Raw genomic sequence first — 17,861 nt, 5'->3', positions numbered from 1 at the left:
CTATGCAGTACCACGCTATGACCTACCCAGTCGCCACTTCTTCTCTCGCAAAGCCATCCCAGCCCTCCACCATCATGTGAAAGACCGCATTGTCCATGCACTCAAGCAGTCAGTGAGTGAAAAGGTGCACCTCACAACTGATGCATGGTCCAGTAGGCATGGCCTGGGCCGTTACGTGTCCATCACTGCGTACTTGGTTAATGTGGTGGATGCAGGGTCCACAGGGGACAGCAGTGGTGGGACAGTGCTGCCTAGCCCACGGTATAGGAAACAGTTGGCTGTAGGCGTTCGACCCTCCTCCTCCAGAAGCGAAAGCTCGTCCACAGAGCGCAGTCGTACGAGCACTCCATCTGCAGCTGCCACTGTTGCACACGAGGTGTCCCCCTATCGAGCAGCTAGTGGAAAGCGTCAGCAGGCTCTGTTGCAGATAATGTATTTGGGCGACAGACACATCTCCGAGGTGCTGGCCGAGTACTTTCAGCGACAAACTGAGTCATGGCTGGGCAATGTACATCTTTAGGCAGGCAAGGTAGTTAGTGATAACGTCCGTAATTTTGTGGCAGCCATAGCCCTTTCAAAACTCAGCCACATACCTTGCTTGGCTCACACCTTGAACCTGGTGGTGCAGTGCTTCCTCAATAATTATCCAGAGTTAACAGCCCTGCTCCAGAAGGTGCGAAGACTGTGCGCGCACATCCGCCGGTCGCCTGTACACTCCATTCGTATGCAGAAGCTGCAGCGATTGCTTCACCTTCCTAACCACCGCCTCATTATCGACATTGCAACAAGGTGGAACTCCACCCTGCACATGGTTGAGCGGCTGTGTGAGCAGAGGCAGGCCATAATGCATTTGTGGAAGGATACACGGCCAGGCACTTTGAGAGCAGACATGGAGTTGACAGGTGTGCAGTGGTCGAAGCTGAAAGACCTCTGTAAAGTCCTTCAGTGTTTTGAGGAATGCACACGGCTGGTAAGCGCAGACGACGCCATCCTAAGCATGAGCATCCCACTTATGCGTCTGCTCATGCAAACTTTGATGCACCTTAAGGAGCAGGCGTCTGCAGCCAATGTTGACGAGGAGGAAGAGGTGGAGGGAATCCTTGATGACATTCAGCCATTGTCTGCTCAGGGACCTCTCCTGGATGAGGTGGAGGAAGAAGAGGAGGAGGAGGATGAAGATGGGGATGATTACTTAGGGGAGGAGGATGCATCTCGTGGGGCAAGTGAAAATGTTGGCGTGGCAAGGTCTGGTACAGGGTTTGTGCGTGACTGGAGGGATGTGGATTTGCCAGAAAGTGCTCCTCCAACCAGCACTCGCAGTGTATCATTGACACCGGGAACATTGGCCCACATGTCAGATTATGCCTTGCAGATCCTAAAAAGGGACCCACGCATTGCCAAAATGATGAACGATGACGACTACTGGTTGGCCAGCATCCTGGATCCACGCTATAAAGGCAAATTCCAAAACATCATGCCACAGGAGAACCTTGACCTAATATTGGCTACTAAACAAGCAACTCTGGTTAACCGGTTGGTTGAGGCATTCCCAGCACACAGCAGCGGTGATGGTTCTCACACAAGCCGTACGGGCCGGGGGCAGCTTGGCAGAGGTGTTCGTGGTGCACACAGCAGAAGTGGCGTTGGAGACAGGGGTTTCATGACAATGTTGTGGACTGATTTTTCACGGACCGCTCACACAACTGGTAATACTGCATCGATGGAAAGTGACTGGAGACAGCAGTTGTCAACTATGGTTAACAACTACTTTTCCTCCCATATCGATGTTCTCCCGCACAGGTCATTCCCCTTTTACTATTGGGCTGCTAAACAGGACACCTGACCAGAGTTGGCACAATATGCCTTACAGGAGCTCGCTTGCCCAGCTGCAAGTGTGCTATCGGAAAGAGTCTTCAGTGCAGCTGGATCAATCCTGACAGAAAAAAGGACCCGTCTGTCAACCCAAAATGTGGATGATCTAACCTTCATTAAAATGAACCATGCATGGGTTTCCAAGGATTTTGTCCCACCTTCCCATGATGACACATAGGTTGCCAGAAAAATGGCTTGCTTTGGTCCTCCTCCTATTCCGCGAACTTGACCTATTTCGCCTTTTGCAGCAGCTGAATGACCCCATTCTACATATGCCACTTTGTAAACCTCCCTAAGTGGGCGGTCCCCCATGGCCGGGGTCACCACCTAGCGCACAAAACCGTGCGAGTGCCCGTTGCCCTGGACAGGTGGGTAGGCCGACTCTTGGGCGCGGGCACTGGCATAGGGTCCCTCATAGTGCAATCAAGTGTCTCTGACAGTGGTGGTGCACACCCGCTGTCAGACACACCTCCGTACTATGAGGGGCCCAGTGACAGTACCGACGCCCACGAGTGTGCCCCCCATGCTTGGGCAGGGCCCCAGCATTTACAATGTTTACCTCTCCCTGCTCCTCCGCTGTGTAGTCTGGGCTGTCAAATCCTTCACTGGGACTGCCACTACAAATTGATTGAACTGAAAGATGAAAGTTAAGATATAGCTATGCCCTGTCCTGCTGGCCGGGCTCTAGCTCCAGATGATCAATGGCTTCCATTTCTTATGGACGTCGACTCACAATGACATGCAGTGGTGGTTTATCATCAGCTTTCACAGTTTTCCTTCTCACAAACGTGTGACATTCCGGCGCACATTTCAAAGTGCCCTCTCATGCCAATCAAATAGAATCGCCTACGGCCTGTGGCTTCTGTCTTTTGCACTCCAAAGTTACATGACAGATCATGATAGCCAGTGAGCACCATGTTTACATCGCTCCCTGTGATAAAAATTGGATTGAGATGAGTAACAGTGATGGAATCAAGGGAAGTGCGATACAGCAAGACTTTATTCACAAAAAAATGTTTGCACTGTCTCCACACACAAATTAATTGAGGGTCAGCATCGCCTATGAGAATTGTGACGGAAGTTTTTCCCGTGAATAATAATTCCTAGATTTCTGCAATCAATAGCCTTTATGTCACTAATTGTATGCATCTCATTTCCTATTGCGGAGAGGCTGGACTGTATTACTGAGACAGAAATATATATGAAGATTTAAAAATAACACCAAAAGTGTATACTGGTGTACGCATCAAATGCATTTCCTTTTTTCCACTTTTTAGATTGCTGTGTAATCCATACTGAGAACAAGGAGATTTTACATGTTTAAACTATGCTATATATACCTGCTATCCAGTGATAAAGTACCCTTTCTCAACTTTGTACAATCTGGTCAAATCCATACTCGGCCTGAGAACATCTGAGTCTGCCTCCTGATCTATAGACATATATTTTTAATGTGTAAACTAGGCTACATATATACGTGTTATCCGGTGAAACTGTACCCTTTATCAACTTTCTACAATGTTGTTGAATCCATACTGGGCCTGAGAACGGCTGCCAAGCTGTTAAGCAAGCTACAGCACCTGTGGTTTGGACACGTAATTTTTTCAGGAATGACGGTTAGGCCTAACTCCGGAATTGCGGTTGACCTGAGCTTACTGGGAAATCATCTTTCGCGGGGAATAATCTGAATCCCAGATCCCCATCACTAACGGAGTTCAGCAGGTTATCTGCACCTGTAAGCGACAAAAGCTGGTCCTTTCAGTGTAGCGTGCATGCAGCCCCGGACATGTACTGGAATGCTAGACCTGTTATTGCTCGATCTCACGTGCCACAGCCTCGCGTATTCCTCTAGTAAGCTTGACGCGTACTGCGGGGCCATGCCGGAGTCTCGGTCGTTAACGGAATAAAGCTGAGAAATCGCTAGCACAACTACAAAAGGACATACCACACCACACACAGAATCGACAAAGCTTGCAATCTGTCCATCTTTTCTGTAGCTTGTATGGTAGTGGTTTCCCGGGTGCAGTCCAAGTAAGCCACAGGCTCCACTCCTGGTGGTGGCCTTTTGGACATTCCTTTAAGGTTCAGCTTTGCAATCATACTGCCCCCGGAAACCAAAAACTTTGCCTTCAGGGACGCTGTTTGGAGGTTCGTGGGAATAACGCCACCCGATCAGCAGTCGGCATATGGGTCGCCCTCCCAGGGCTGTGGGGTACTCGGTACCGGGCCGGTGTCAGTGGGATGTGTCACAGCAGCGGTGACCCGGACGGTGGCCCTGGGCGCCCATGTAAATGGCGTGGTATAATGGTAAAGAGTTTATATAGATAGTTTGACGCCACCTGTGGTGTTCGGCAACATAGATGTTAGGCCGACGCTGCATGCAGATCCTCTGGGACTGATGGTGTTGTGCAGCAAAGATGGTGAAGCTCCCCACAGGTGAAGCTGGAGTCCCAGGGAAGTGTAGATGTAGTGATGGGGGAAAGGCACAGGCGGTGTAGGTGCTGGTACCCAGATGTAGCGGTGCTGGAATAACTGTAGGACACCAGAGAGTGCAGTTCCAAAGCTTTACTCACAGTCTGCAGGTTACACAGATGCCTGCCTCCGCGCTGTGTCCTCCGGGTCAGGACCTCTGCCAACCTCCGGGACCAGAATGGAAAGCTCCCTTCCAACACTCTGCCAACATGTACCTTCCTGAACGTCTCCTTTCTAGTGCTTGTGGGGGAAGCACTCACAGGACCGTGGTTCACTGAAACGCCTCCTGTCTAACAGATGTTCCTCAGACTTTACTTGTATGGCAGACAGCTGTAGCCTTTTCCTTCTGCCTCGCACACGTCGATGCTGGGTCCTCCGAGCCTTAGTTGGGTACAGAGCATTTATAGCTGCTACTTCCCCCGGTTTCGCTGCAGGAACGTCAGTGTCCCTACAAACTCGGAGGCCGGAATCCGGACCATGCGCTCCAGCTAGGAGTGAGCCTTAACTCTGCTCATCCTCCAGCTCCCCTTCTCACGTCCACACACTTCCCCTTCCCTGCACAGAGTGCTCTAAATTACCTCCTCCCGACCACAGAGAGCAGCTCCTCAGCAGTCAGATTCAGAGGTCTCCCTGCTAGCCTGGAGTGGGAAATGTGTTGTGTGTTGGTTTCACTGCTAGAGAGATCCTTTGTTGCTCCCAAGCTTGACAACACACTCCCTAGGAGGAAGGCAATGCCACAGTGGTGACCGTACTCTTGGGGACACCACAAGTGCACTGAGGCCCAGCCACTGCTGGATGATGCTGCTGGTACATTGACCCAGACCACTACATTCCCCTCGCACTCTACACAGCCGGAATCTGACCCAGAGGAAACTCAGGTTCCCCTTCCCGCATACTATACCACCTTACACAGTGACAAAGAGGAAGGTGCAGATGAAAGTGCAGGTTCCTTGAGCAGGTGGGGGGGCATACTCATGGGCGATGGCACTGGCACAGGGCACCACATAGTACGCAAAAGTGTCTCTGCCGGTGGGAGGGCCTAACAGCCAAGTGCAGTAAGATGGAAGATGGGGGTGACAAGGAGTTCAGAGTAGTGCAGGGATTCCCTAGCAAGGAGACTTATGTAATTGTTTTCAATGTTGGGACAGCAATTTTTGGGGAGCACTATACTCTGGTGAATGATATATGGGGCCCACCATACACTGGAGCATTCCAAAGGTGGACATCAGACACTGGAGCAGCATTTACAGGGCCCATTATACACTAGAGCAGTAGAAATGGGGCCCATTATATATGGAGCACTATTTGGGCCCATAAGACAGTGGAGCTTCATCCATTGGGACCAACATATACTGTAGCATTATGTGGAGCTCATCATATACGGAAACATTATATGGGAATAATGATTCCGTATGGAGAAATATATGGGCCTCATTACTCTGTATAGCGCACTAAGCGCTGGCCATAATACTGTATGGAGTAATATACTGTCCGTTTTTGGAGGTATTGGAGAATTTAAAATGGATATCAGTCATGAAATGTAAGAAGTGAAGTATTTTTAATTGTACTATACCGCTATTTCTCTGCCGTATCGAAGCATCATGAGTTGTGGTATGTGTTAAAGGGGCGCTCTTTGGCCCTGGGCCCACGAAAACCTGGAGCCAGCCCTCCCCCCCCACAACTGTAGCCAAATAACCCCCAGTTTTCAGTGCGTAACTAGTATTATGAAGTTAATTAAGGTTGACAAGCTTCAGTAACAAGAATTTATGCTTTTGGCATTCAAATGGGCACTGTAGGTGTGTTTCCTGTCCTCCTCTCACTGCCGACTTTAATTCTCCATTGACTTACATTGGATTTCGTGTTTCGGGACGACCCCGACTTTTCCCTATAGTCGGCAGATTTTGCTCGACCCGACTTTTGGAAAAGTCGGGTTTCATGAAACGAAACTCACCTATTTGATTTCTCCTTCGTTTTAAGCCCCCGTTACACACTGCGATATCGCTAGCAATATTGCTGTAAAGTCAACGATTTTGTGACGTAGCAGCGATATTGCTAGCGATATCGCTACATGTGATACTTGCCTCCTACCAGCTCCCCCGCTGGCTATCGCTGGTCGCGCGAGAAGGTCCTGTATCATTTCTCGTCGTCAGCTTCCTGCGGCGCTTCCTGCTGTGATGACGAGCGACGCGTGGACGCGGGCGGGAGGACGTCAGGATCGCCTCGTCTGACAGGTAAGTAGTGACCCCCGACCCCTGCGATGTCGCTGGTGAGATCTGCCTGTGTGGCAGCTCACTAGTGACCACTTAGCGATGCACCAGTGATCCATATCGTTGTTGGGATCGCTGGTGCATCGCTATGTGTAACGGTACCCTTACTCTCATATGTTTCACTCTGTTGCTTGGTGAGTATATTTTGCATGACTGATATTATCATTTATCCCTGTCAGCCTTCCCTTGTTTGCTTAGTGTTATCCCATACACTTCAGCTTCCCAGCTCCTTGGGTGGGGGAGGGGACAGATTAGAGTGATTAGGAGAATAGCAAGGCACGTGAACCTGGCATCTCCACCTTCAGGAGTAATCCGGGGGTGAGGGACAGATAGGACGTCCATAGTTCTAGTGACTTCATTAGAGTCCCAAGGCACTGCGTGACAGTTATTTTACCTGGGAGGTTCATTTACACATACTTTCTTAAACCATCTGGGGAAAAAAGGAACGTTTGCTTATTTATTGTCTTAAGGGCTAGTACTGTGATGTGAATGATACACTATATATGGGTGTAAATAAATGTCATTTTTTCAGGATCTCCGTGGCTGTGTGGTGAGAATCTGTAAATTCTTAGGACAGGATTTAGATGATGCCCAGATTGACTTGGTTGTCGAACATTCATCCTTCAAAGCCATGAAGGAAAATGCAATGTCAAATTGGACTCAGTCTGAATTGGTAGACCATTCCAAAGGATCGTTCTTGCGTAAAGGTAACTTTTATTCTTCAAACACATTGCAGTCAATGAGGGCCATTATTGTAAGTGTTTTTTCAGAAAACTGGTGTAAAAGACTTGGAAAAGCTGCAATGTAATATGCAATGAAGACTTATGCAAAAATGTTGTAAATTTTGAAATTTTCACAGCAGATTGAAGCTGCTCTGCCCAAATTGGCAGATCCGAGCTGGGATGGGGAGTGGCTATGCCCATCAAATTTTGCAAAAGTGCTTGTGTTTCTTATGCCAGAAATGCTGTTCCAGTTCCTGGCAGAAATAGCATTTTTCCTGAGGCGCACAACACTGAGGTGTGCCGAATTAATAAAGGGATGTACACCTCTTGCTGAATTTGGTGCATTGTTTTCCAGTGCGCCTTTCATTAATACCAGCCTACACTTTACCAGTCTTAAAGAATCAGCCCCAATGACTTTGTAGCTAATAGCAGAGAAAGTTAAGTGGACTGCATTTGTGGTGCCCCCAGGAGTATGGTCGCCACAGTGGCATTATCTCCCTCTTAGGGAGTGTGATGTCATGCTTGGAAGCAATGAAAGGGTCTCTCTATCAGGTAATTCCAGCATACAGCACAGTTCCTACTCCAGGTCAGCAGAGGGATCTCTGAACCTAACTGCTGGGGAACTGCTCTTTGTGGTCGGGAGAAAGGAAGTTAGTTGGTTGGTACAGAGAGAGGCAAAAGTGTGGACGTGTGGAGATGAGCTGGGGATTGAGCTGGAGTAAAGCTCACCCCTAAGCTAAAGCACAATGACCGGAACCCGACGTCCTAGGCTGTGTGGATATTAAAGGTCTCACAGCAGAAACCCGGAGGAACAAGAGGCTGTAAATGCTCTGTTCCCAACTGAGACTCGATGACACAGCAGCAAAGTGTGTGAGCCAGAGACATAGTGCTACAACTACCTGCCAAGCGAGTGGAGTTCTAAGTGAGAGCAAGAAAGAGGAACTTGAGTGTAATCCATAACTACAAGTACTTCAGATTAGCGCTAGAAAGGAGACTACACAACCCATGTGCATAGAGAGATTCCTAAGTTTCTTCCAGGCCGACCAACTCCTGTACCATCTGTGATCTGAATCCTGGACTGTACCTACAAAGCACAGTAAAAGGTAAAAGAAACTGCACTCTGTCAAGTTCTTTGAATCCTTCCTGCAACCCCTTCAGTACCGCTACATCTCTGTGTCTAAACACTACATCCTCTACCTTAACATCTACTACTACTGCCCTGGGACTACAGCTCTGCCTGTGGGGAGCTTTACTAACTCTGCTGCATCATACCATCTGTCCCAGGGGATCTGCACTGCAGCGCTGGTCCCCCTTCTGATCAGATACCACAGGTGGCATCACAAACTATCTACCAATAACTTTATTCAGCTTCATTCCACCTATTTTACATGGACACCCAGGGCCACTAACCGGGTCACTGCCACAGCGACACGTCCCCTTTAAGACACCGGCCCCGTACCAAGTAATCCCACAGCACTGGGGGTGATCCATTTTGGCATCACGAACAGGATTCTGAAGCCCGGTGCCACCAGGTCCTGTGTGCCAGAGACTGTATTGTGTACCATAGACTGATTGTGCAATTGCTGCCATTACCCCCGCCACCCGGCGCGTGCGGGAAGCCGAAGGGGTGTGCCATCGTGGGTGGAGCCTGCAAGAGAGAGCGAAAAGTGAAGTGCTGCGTGCGAAGATATCAGCGGGTGGGAAGTTAGGAGCTGAGGCCTGCAGCCCCGGTGTGCCCTGATCATCCAGCCAGCGGAGCTGCAACCTGGTAAACCAGTGGAACATGGAGCCTGGCCCATGTTAACTAGGGGGGAGGAGAATGTCTGAGGCAAGAGAAGATGTAGCGGTGGATGCCACCGTACCGTACCCCCACTGCGCCACAAGATGCAGGGGCAAGTGCAGCTGCGGCTTCAATAGCACCGCATAATCTAGTGGCCAGCGCCGCCTCCAGAGTGCAACAAGATCAAGCGACCGCCGCCGCAGTCCCCATATTGCCGCTATCCATGCCATATATACCAGGAGCGGCCTGGCTACCGCAGTACTCAGGGGAGTCATATACCCTGAGCGATTTTAAAAAGAGACTGTGCAGTTTATTTGACGTACATCCTCTGTCTGAAAGCCAAAAGGTAAACATCCTTATTGGGCAGCTAACTGGTACAGCACAAAGAGAAGTAAAGTCCTGGCAGGACACTGATAAAGAGACTGTTAAGCAAGTTCTGGCTAAGCTGAGGAGCACCTTTGACACTCGAACTACAGCAGAAATAAAAATGAGATTGTTTGGATGTAAACAAAGGGGGGCAGGACAATATATGGGACTATGCTCTTAACCTTCAGGAGGTGCTGGGGGCCATAAAGCTGATTGACCCAGACAATGTGAAAGATGGAGACAGATTGTTGAAGGAACAATTTATTGAGGGACTTCTATCTAGCACCCACAGGACACAGCTGCATATCATTTCCCTCCAAAACCCTGATCTGGGCTTTGCAGACTTTAAAGACTGGGGTATTTGGATGCTGCATGAACCAAATGTCAGCCACCCAGCGCCCACTAGGTGCCCAGCAATTACATACCACCAAGAGGCAGCATTGTTCCCTCAGATCCCTGTGGAGGCTGATGCACAGACTCTAGATAGTGATCCATCTGCAGAACTATGCCTTCAGGTCCAAGACCTGACCAAAATATGGCTGCACTTGCCAAAACTGTGCAGTCCATGCAAGTGTCTTCAAAGAAAAAGATCCAGCTGGCCTCCAGTCCAAAGGACGTTCCGTGGCTACGGAAGAAAATGATCCCACCGCTCAGAGGGAGACACGATTGCTATGACCAGAATGGACGTCCCATCTGCCGCCATTGCAGCAAAATAGGCCACATTGCAAGATTCTGTTATTTAAATTGGCAACCCCTGGGGCAGAGGGCCAACCCCCAGGAGTAGGACAACAAGGCCCAAAGAACTGGCGAGCCAAGTACGTCGGAGGGCGACCGGTCCTCCCAGTGGTGATTGACGGCATTCTCATGAAAGCTTTGCTGGACACCGGCTCTCAGGTGACAACTATGCCATATATTCTTTACAAACGGTATTGGGCTGACTCTGAACTTACCTGCGGTCCAAGTGATGAGCTGACAATAGTTGCCAGCAATGGTCAGTCTTTGCCACAAGTGGGATGTAAAGAGATTACCATTAAGATGGGGCGAGTAGAGTTAAAAAACCAAGGTCTGATAGTTATAGACATTTATCGATGAGAATGTAACCCAATAATGACCTTAAGTACTAATGTGATTGAAAATTGTCTTGCCGAGGTTATTGTTTTGTTGCAACAGGTAGCTGAGACTGCTGGTTCCAGTGAGCAACGGGTCCTGCAGAAGGAAATCAAGGCCCTGATGCAAAGACAGCAGGTAGAACTATCTGTCGGAGAAATTGGCAGCATCAGAGTGAGTGATTCCTTCCCCATTGCAATACCCCCCAGGGGTAAAGTTTTAATATGGTGTCAGGCAGCCATAGGCCTCAGGGGAAAGGATTACTAAACCTTAGTGAAGCCAGTGTACTCTGATAGCTGGCCCACTGTCCTGACAGCCAGAGGGGTAGTTGATGTCCACAAGGGGAGAGTACCTGTATGCATCTTGAATTGTGGGGATGAGGAGGCCACAATACCTCGGTATGCCACAGTTGCTAAGCTGTTTACTGTCAGTAACAATGCAATACAGGCAGCAGAGCCCTTGGTCTCATCCGACCAGGCGGAGGACAATGGCTCTGCAAAGCAGCTGGAGGAGTGGTGGCAGCAGCTGCATGTGGGAACTGACTCCACCCCTTCATACCAAAAGAATGGCGTTTACCGAGTGGCTCAGGACTATGAGCGGGTAGTCAACAAGCATCCTCTAGACTTTGGAAAGGCAAAAGGGGTTCAACACCATATCCCCACTGGAGATCATCTACCTATTAAAGAGAGGTACCGGCCTATACCCCTATACCCCCAACACAATATCAATGTGCCAAAAGTATGTTGCAGGAAATGAAGGAAGCTGGGGTGATCAGAAATAGTTGCAGCCCCTGGGAAGCTCCAATAGTCTTTGTGAAAAAGAAAGATGGTACCATGAGAATGTGTGTTGATTACAGAAAAATTTTACAGCATTACACATAAGGATGCCTACCCATTACCCAGAATTGAAGAGTCATTAGCTGCACTGAAATCTGGTAACTATTTTTCTACCTTAGATCTCACTAGTGGGTATTGGCAGGTTCCCGTGGCAGAGGCAGACAAGGAGAAATCAGCGTTTACTACACCAGTGGGTGTCTTTGAGTTTAACTAAATGCCGTTCGGGCTCAGCACAGCCCCAGGGACATTTCAATAGCTAATGAAGTGCTGTCTTGGACACAAGAACTTTGAAACAGTTCTGTTGTATCTTGATGACATAATTGTCTTCTCCAAGACTTATGAAGAACATTTGGAACACCTGGCTGAGGTGTTCAAAGCCCTGTCCAACTTTGGCTTGAAAGTGAAGCCATCTAAATGCCACCTCGTGAAGCCCAAGGTGCAGTACCTTGGTCATGTAGTGAGCGCAGAAGGTGTGACACCGGATCCTGACAAAGTCACTGTCATCTGGGATTGGCAGCAGCCCAGCAACCTCCATGAGGTACGTCAATTCCTTGGGTTGGTAGGCTACTACCAAAGGTTCATCAAAGGCTTCACTGAGATAGCCACACCCATTCAAAATCTTCTAGTGGGCCAGCCCAAGAAAGCCAGAAAGAAGAGTCCTACATTTGAATGGAATGACTAACTGGAAAGGTCTTTCACTCGATTGAAGATGGCTCTCACACGAGATGAAGTTCTGGCCTACCCAGATTATGACCAACCATTTGTTCTTTATACTGATGCCAGCAACGTGGAACTGGGAGCGGTACTGTCACAGGTACAGAATGGCAAAGAAAGAGTGATCTCCTACGCCAGCAGGAAGCTTCGTCCCACTGAAAGGAACCCTGACAACTACAGTTCCTTTAAACTGGAGTTCCTCGCCATAGTCTGAGCTGTGACTGAACGATTCAAACACTACCTAGCTGCAGCCAAGTTTACCATCTTCAGGGACAACAACCCACTGACTCACTTGGAAACCACAAAACTAGGTGCGCTGGAGCAGCGATGGATGGCCCGGCTGTCTAACTATGAGTTTACCATCAAGTACCGAGCTGGGCACAAGAACACCAATGATGATGCACTGTCCAGAATGCCCAATCTGCCAGATGGGGGAGAAGATCCCGAAGCACTCGAAAAAATTGGGTTACCTGCCTTTCACCGGCCAATTGCGGCCTAACAAGCCCAAGGAGTGAAAAACAAACGCTATATCATGAAGGAGGTCACCCTAAATCCATTGCCTCATCATAAGTGGGCAGAAACGCAGGATGGCGACCCCACAGTCTGCTTGGTAAAAGAGTTACTGACACAAGCTGACTCACGCCCTGGTCCAGATGCTCCTGAAGAAACCCAGCAGTTGTGGAAGGAAAGAGTCAGGCTGTTCATCTATGAGGGAAAACTGTGTCGGAGGAGTATCAATGCCTGCACTCACGAGCTGGTCTGGCAGGTGGTAGTCCCAAAGAGGGAGGCGTCAATGGTCTTGGAAGTGTACCACAATGGGGCAGGACACTTCAGATGGAAGAAGTTGGAGGCTTTGCGCCGGTAGAGATTTTACTGGGCTGGTGTGAGGAAGGCCATTGAAAATTGGTGCCGGGAGTGTGAACAATGCAACCTGCGCAGGAAGGACCGAAACAGCCAGTGAGCTCCATTACAGCCAATAATAACCAAACAGCTGCTTGAGTTGGTAGCCTTAGACCATGTGAAGCTGGTCTCAAGCCGTTTAGGCTATGTCTACGCTCTCACCATCATTGACCACTACTCAAGGTTCCTGGTAGTCATGCATGTCAAGGATCAAACAGCCAGGACAGCAGCCAGAGCATTCTAAGAGCACTTTTGTCTACCACGCGGTTACCCTGAGCGAGTGCTTACAGATCAAGGCCCAGCCTTTGAGGCAGAAGTATTCCAGGAATTCTGTAACTTGTACGGCTACAAGAAGATCAGAACAACTCCATATCATCCGCAGACCAAAGGCATGTGTGAAAAGATGAATCAAGTGGTGATCGACCTATTGAAGACCTTGCCCTTGAAAGAAAGAAATCTGTGGCCAGAGAAGTTGCTGGATTTGGTAGATCTCTACAATCACATTCCTGTAAATTCCACCAACCGAACTCCAGCCTACTTAATGAGAGTGAGGCCTGGCAAGTTGCCTATTGATTTGGATATGGAAGTCCTGACACCTGAGGTGACATCACCAGATGCTGACTGGGATACAGAGCAGCAGCAGCAGTACCGTAAAGTGCAAGAGAGCGTAGAAAAGAGTCTAGCTCAGGCAAGACAAAAGCAGGAAAAGAACTACAATCAACATGCACCTGCATTTCCCTTGTCACCAGGAGAACAGGTCCTAAAGAGAAAAAGGAGGATGTACAAATTACATGACCAATGGGAGGCTGAACCCTACACTGTCCTACCATCAAACTTTGACAACACCAAGGTGTGCCTTATCTGTAAGGATGGAGGAGAAACCTCATCAGCAGTATCGAGGGATCATCTGAAGCTGTGAACTGACCAACTAAAGGAAAGGATGGAAGAGCAAAACAATCTTCAGCCCATAGAAGAAGAAAAGGTCAGCACTGTACTTGGAGAATTCCCTGCAAATTGGACAAGAATGGACAAAGCCATCATAGTCTCTGTCCTAATTTTTCCCCAGCCTAAAGCCCCTGCAGTAGCAGAGACACAACACAACCCTGAAAATCAGATGAATTACACCCCAGAGTACTGAAGGAGATAGCAGAAGAAATTTTTGAACCCCTCTCCATAATCTTTGAAAATTCTTGGAGAATAGGAGAAGTGCCAGAAGACTGGAGAAGAGCAAATGTTGTTCCTATCTTCAAAAAGGGGAAGAAGGTGGACCCAGGCAACTATAGGCCGGTGAGTCTGACTTCTATACCAGGAAAGATCTTTGAACAAATTATTAAACAACATGTATGTCAATACCTGGATAAGAATGAAGTGATTAAACAGAGTCAGCATGGGTTTGTAACTAATAAGTCATGTCAGACTAACATAATTTCCTTCTATGACGGTATCACTGATTGGGTGGATCAAGGAAATGCTGTAGATATAGTATATCTTGACTTCAGCAAAGCATTTGACAAAGTCTCTCATACAATCCTTATTGAAAAAATGACTAAGTATGGAATGGACAAGGCAACTGTTAGGTGGATTCATAACTGGCTTAGTGATCGGACCCAAAGAGTGGTCGTAAATGGCTGCACATCCAGTTGGAAGAATGTCTCAAGTGGGGTACCACAGGGCTCTGTCCTGGGCCCTGTATTGTTCAACATCTTTATCAACGATTTAGATGAAGGAATTGAGGGTAAACTGATTAAATTTGCTGATGACACAAAGCTAGGAGGGATAGCTAATACTAGAGAAGAGAGAGAGAGGATTCAAAAAGATTTAAATAAACTGGAGAAGTGGGCAGCAACTAACAGAATGGTTTTTAACAGGGAGAAATGCAAAGTACTACATCTGGGCAATAAAAATGTAAAAAGCATATACAGAATGGGAGGAATAGGGCTAAGCAACAGCACATGTGAAAAAGACTTGGGTATACTAATAGATCACAGACTGAATATGAGTCAACAGTGTGATGCAGCAGCAAAAAAGGCAAATGCAATTCTAGGATGTATTAACAGAAGCATACAGTCTAGATCACGTGAAGTCATTATTTCCCTCTACTCCTCTTTGGTCAGACCTCATCTGGAATATTGTGTCCAGTTTTGGGCACCACATTTTAAAAAAGACATCAACAAACTGGAGCAAGTTCAGAAAAGAGCGACCAGAATGGTGACCGGTCTGCAAACCCTGTCTTATGAGGAAAGGTTGCAGGATTTGGGAATGTTTAGTTTGCAAAAGAGAAGACTGAGAGGAGACTTAATAGCTGTCTACAAATATCTAAAGGGCTGTCACATTGTAGAAGGATCAACTTTATTCTCATTTGCACAAGGAAAGACTAGAAGCAATGGGATGAAACTGAATGGGAGGAGACACAGATTAGATATTAGAAAAAACTTTTTGACAGTTAGAGTGATCAATGAGTGGAACAGGCTGCCATGAGAAGTGGTGAGTTCTCCTTCAATGGAAGTCTTCAAACAGAGGCTGGACAGACATCTGACTGGGATGATTTAGTGAATCCTGCTTTGAGCAGGGGGTTGGACCAGATGGCCCAGGAGGTCCCTTCCAACTGTATGATTCTATGATTCTATGATTCTAATCAGCAAGTTCAGGCAGCGGATGCCACACCAGCAGTGGAGCAAGAGAACCCTCGCCTGCCAGTTGTAAATCTGTCGTACCCACAGTGAGTCTAAGGCTGGAGTCACACACAACCATTAAAAAATCGGTCCCATTTTAACGATACAAAATCACACAAAGAATTCTTGGCCAGATATCCGTCTGTCATCCCATTTTCCGGCAAGGAACCAATTTTAATCGCATCTAAGCATCAAATTGACATCCAATGCCAATGCCTGATGCCCTATCCTGTAGACCTGGAGAAGTTGTGCGATTTAATCGCAAGTCACACGTTTGGTGCGTTTTCCATGCGTTTTTTTATCGCATCCATAGACTTGCATTGGGGAATCCGATCCGAAAATCGGTGGCAATCGCAGCATGCTGCGATTGTCTCGGTCCGAGGATCGGATGCGATAAAAAAATCGCATGATGTGAGCTGCCCCATAGAATAACATGGGTTCGAATGCAATGCGATTTTTTTATTGCATTGCATTTGACCGTTTTAATCTCTAGTGTGACCCCGGCCTTAGAGTTCGTAGAGGACTACTACCCAGTTTACCAACAGCAGTAACAGACCCACTAAACCTAAATAGGCCATTAGAAGTACCCATGCTGCGCAGATCTACCCGCAGTACAAAAGGTGAGATCCCAGCTAGGTATAGAGATTAAAGTGAAAATAGGAAATGCAAATATGCAACTTTTCAAGTATATGTGCCTACAGAGACTGCAAGAATCTTATGAAAAATCCTATTTTGTTTTTGATGGACAATTGGGCTCCAGGACTATGTGTGGCCAAAACTATTCTTGCATATAGTTACGAACTGCTCCGGAGTGGACCATGGACTACACAACCCATCTGCATAGAGAGATTCCTAACTTTCTTCCAGGCCGACCAACTCCTGTACCATCTGTGATCTGAATCCTGGACTGTACCTACAAGCACAGTAAAAGCTACAAGAAACTGCACTCTGTCGTGTTCTTTGAATCCTTCCTGCAACCCCTTCAGCACTGCTACATCTCTGTGTCTAAACACTACATCCTCTACCTTAACATCTACTACTACTGCCCTGAGACTACAACTCTGCCTGTGGAGAGCCTTACTAACTCTGCTGCATCATACCATCTTTTCCAGAGGATCTGCACTGCAGCGCTGGTCACCTCCCTTCTGACCAGAAACCACAGGTGGCGTCACGAACTATCTACCTATAAACTTTATTCAGCTTCATTCCACCTATTTTACATGGACACTCAGGGCCACGGACCGGGTCACTGCCACCGCGACACGTCCTCTTTAAGACACCGGCCCGGTATTGAGTAATCCCACAGCCCTGGGAGTGATCCACATTTATCACCTTTGATAACCCTTGTTTATGTAGAAATTAAATTAATATTTATCCCTTCTTGATGTTCTGGTTTTTTTTTTGCTTTTTTTCCCCTTTTGATTTCAACCCAATTTTTGTTCTTCACTTTTTTCACCAACAATATGTAGACAGTGTTTTTGAAGGGCAAGTTGACGTTTTTAATGTTCATTTACAAAATATTGCATTAAAAAAGCAATTGTGTCATTGACATATTAGGTCACACACAAAACAAAAAAACGACATTATAACTTTATCCTGTCACCAGCGTGCGACACATACATTTTTTTTTTATTTCTCCGCCAATGGAGCTGTGTAACGTCTGATTTTTTTTCAAGCCCAAACTTATTATTATTGTTGTTATTATTGGTAGTGTTTTGTGTGCAACTATCTGATCACTTTTTATTCTATTGGGAGGCAATGTGACCAAATACAGCAAATCTAGCAGTTTTTTTTACAGAGTTCACTGTGCTGGATAAATAAAATTACACCATTTTTTTCGTTATTATTTACAGAATGGGAAGGAAAGGCCGATTTTTTTACTGTAGTTTGCTACCTTTTGAGGACTTGAACTTGTGTATTCCTTTGATTTTTAAGCATTAACCGTGGTATCAAAACTTTTAATCTAGGCCATGTTGGGACAGAAATTCAGCCCTGGCATTTGAGAACACACAGATTAATAGACTTCTGGGGTGGTGAAAGTGCAAAATATTTGAGCATTCATGGAGAAGTGGTGAGTTCTCCTTCAATGCAAGTCTTCAAACAGAGGCTGGACAGACATCTGACTGGGATGATTTATTGAATCCTGCTTTGAG

The 17,861-nt window shown here is 47.3% G+C and overlaps 1 protein-coding gene across 3 annotated transcripts in view; it reads left to right on the top strand.

Annotated features, from left to right (window-relative positions):
- LOC141050268 (sulfotransferase 2B1-like) overlaps positions 1-17,861 on the top strand; it is a 294,093-nt gene that overhangs the window by 260,136 nt on the left and 16,096 nt on the right. For all 3 annotated transcript variants that reach the window (XM_073547154.1, XM_073547156.1, XM_073547155.1), the window contains one exon: positions 7,144-7,318. In XM_073547154.1, the coding sequence (XP_073403255.1) occupies positions 7,144-7,318 (175 nt within the window). The remainder of the gene's footprint in view (positions 1-7,143; positions 7,319-17,861) is intronic.

Source organism: Dendrobates tinctorius, unplaced genomic scaffold (assembly GCF_039654945.1).
Source record: "Dendrobates tinctorius isolate UK_male_01 unplaced genomic scaffold, ASM3965494v1 ptg000151l, whole genome shotgun sequence".
In the NCBI taxonomy this organism is placed as follows: domain Eukaryota; kingdom Metazoa; phylum Chordata; class Amphibia; order Anura; family Dendrobatidae; genus Dendrobates; species Dendrobates tinctorius.
This window is presented reverse-complemented; position numbering and strand designations above follow the sequence as displayed.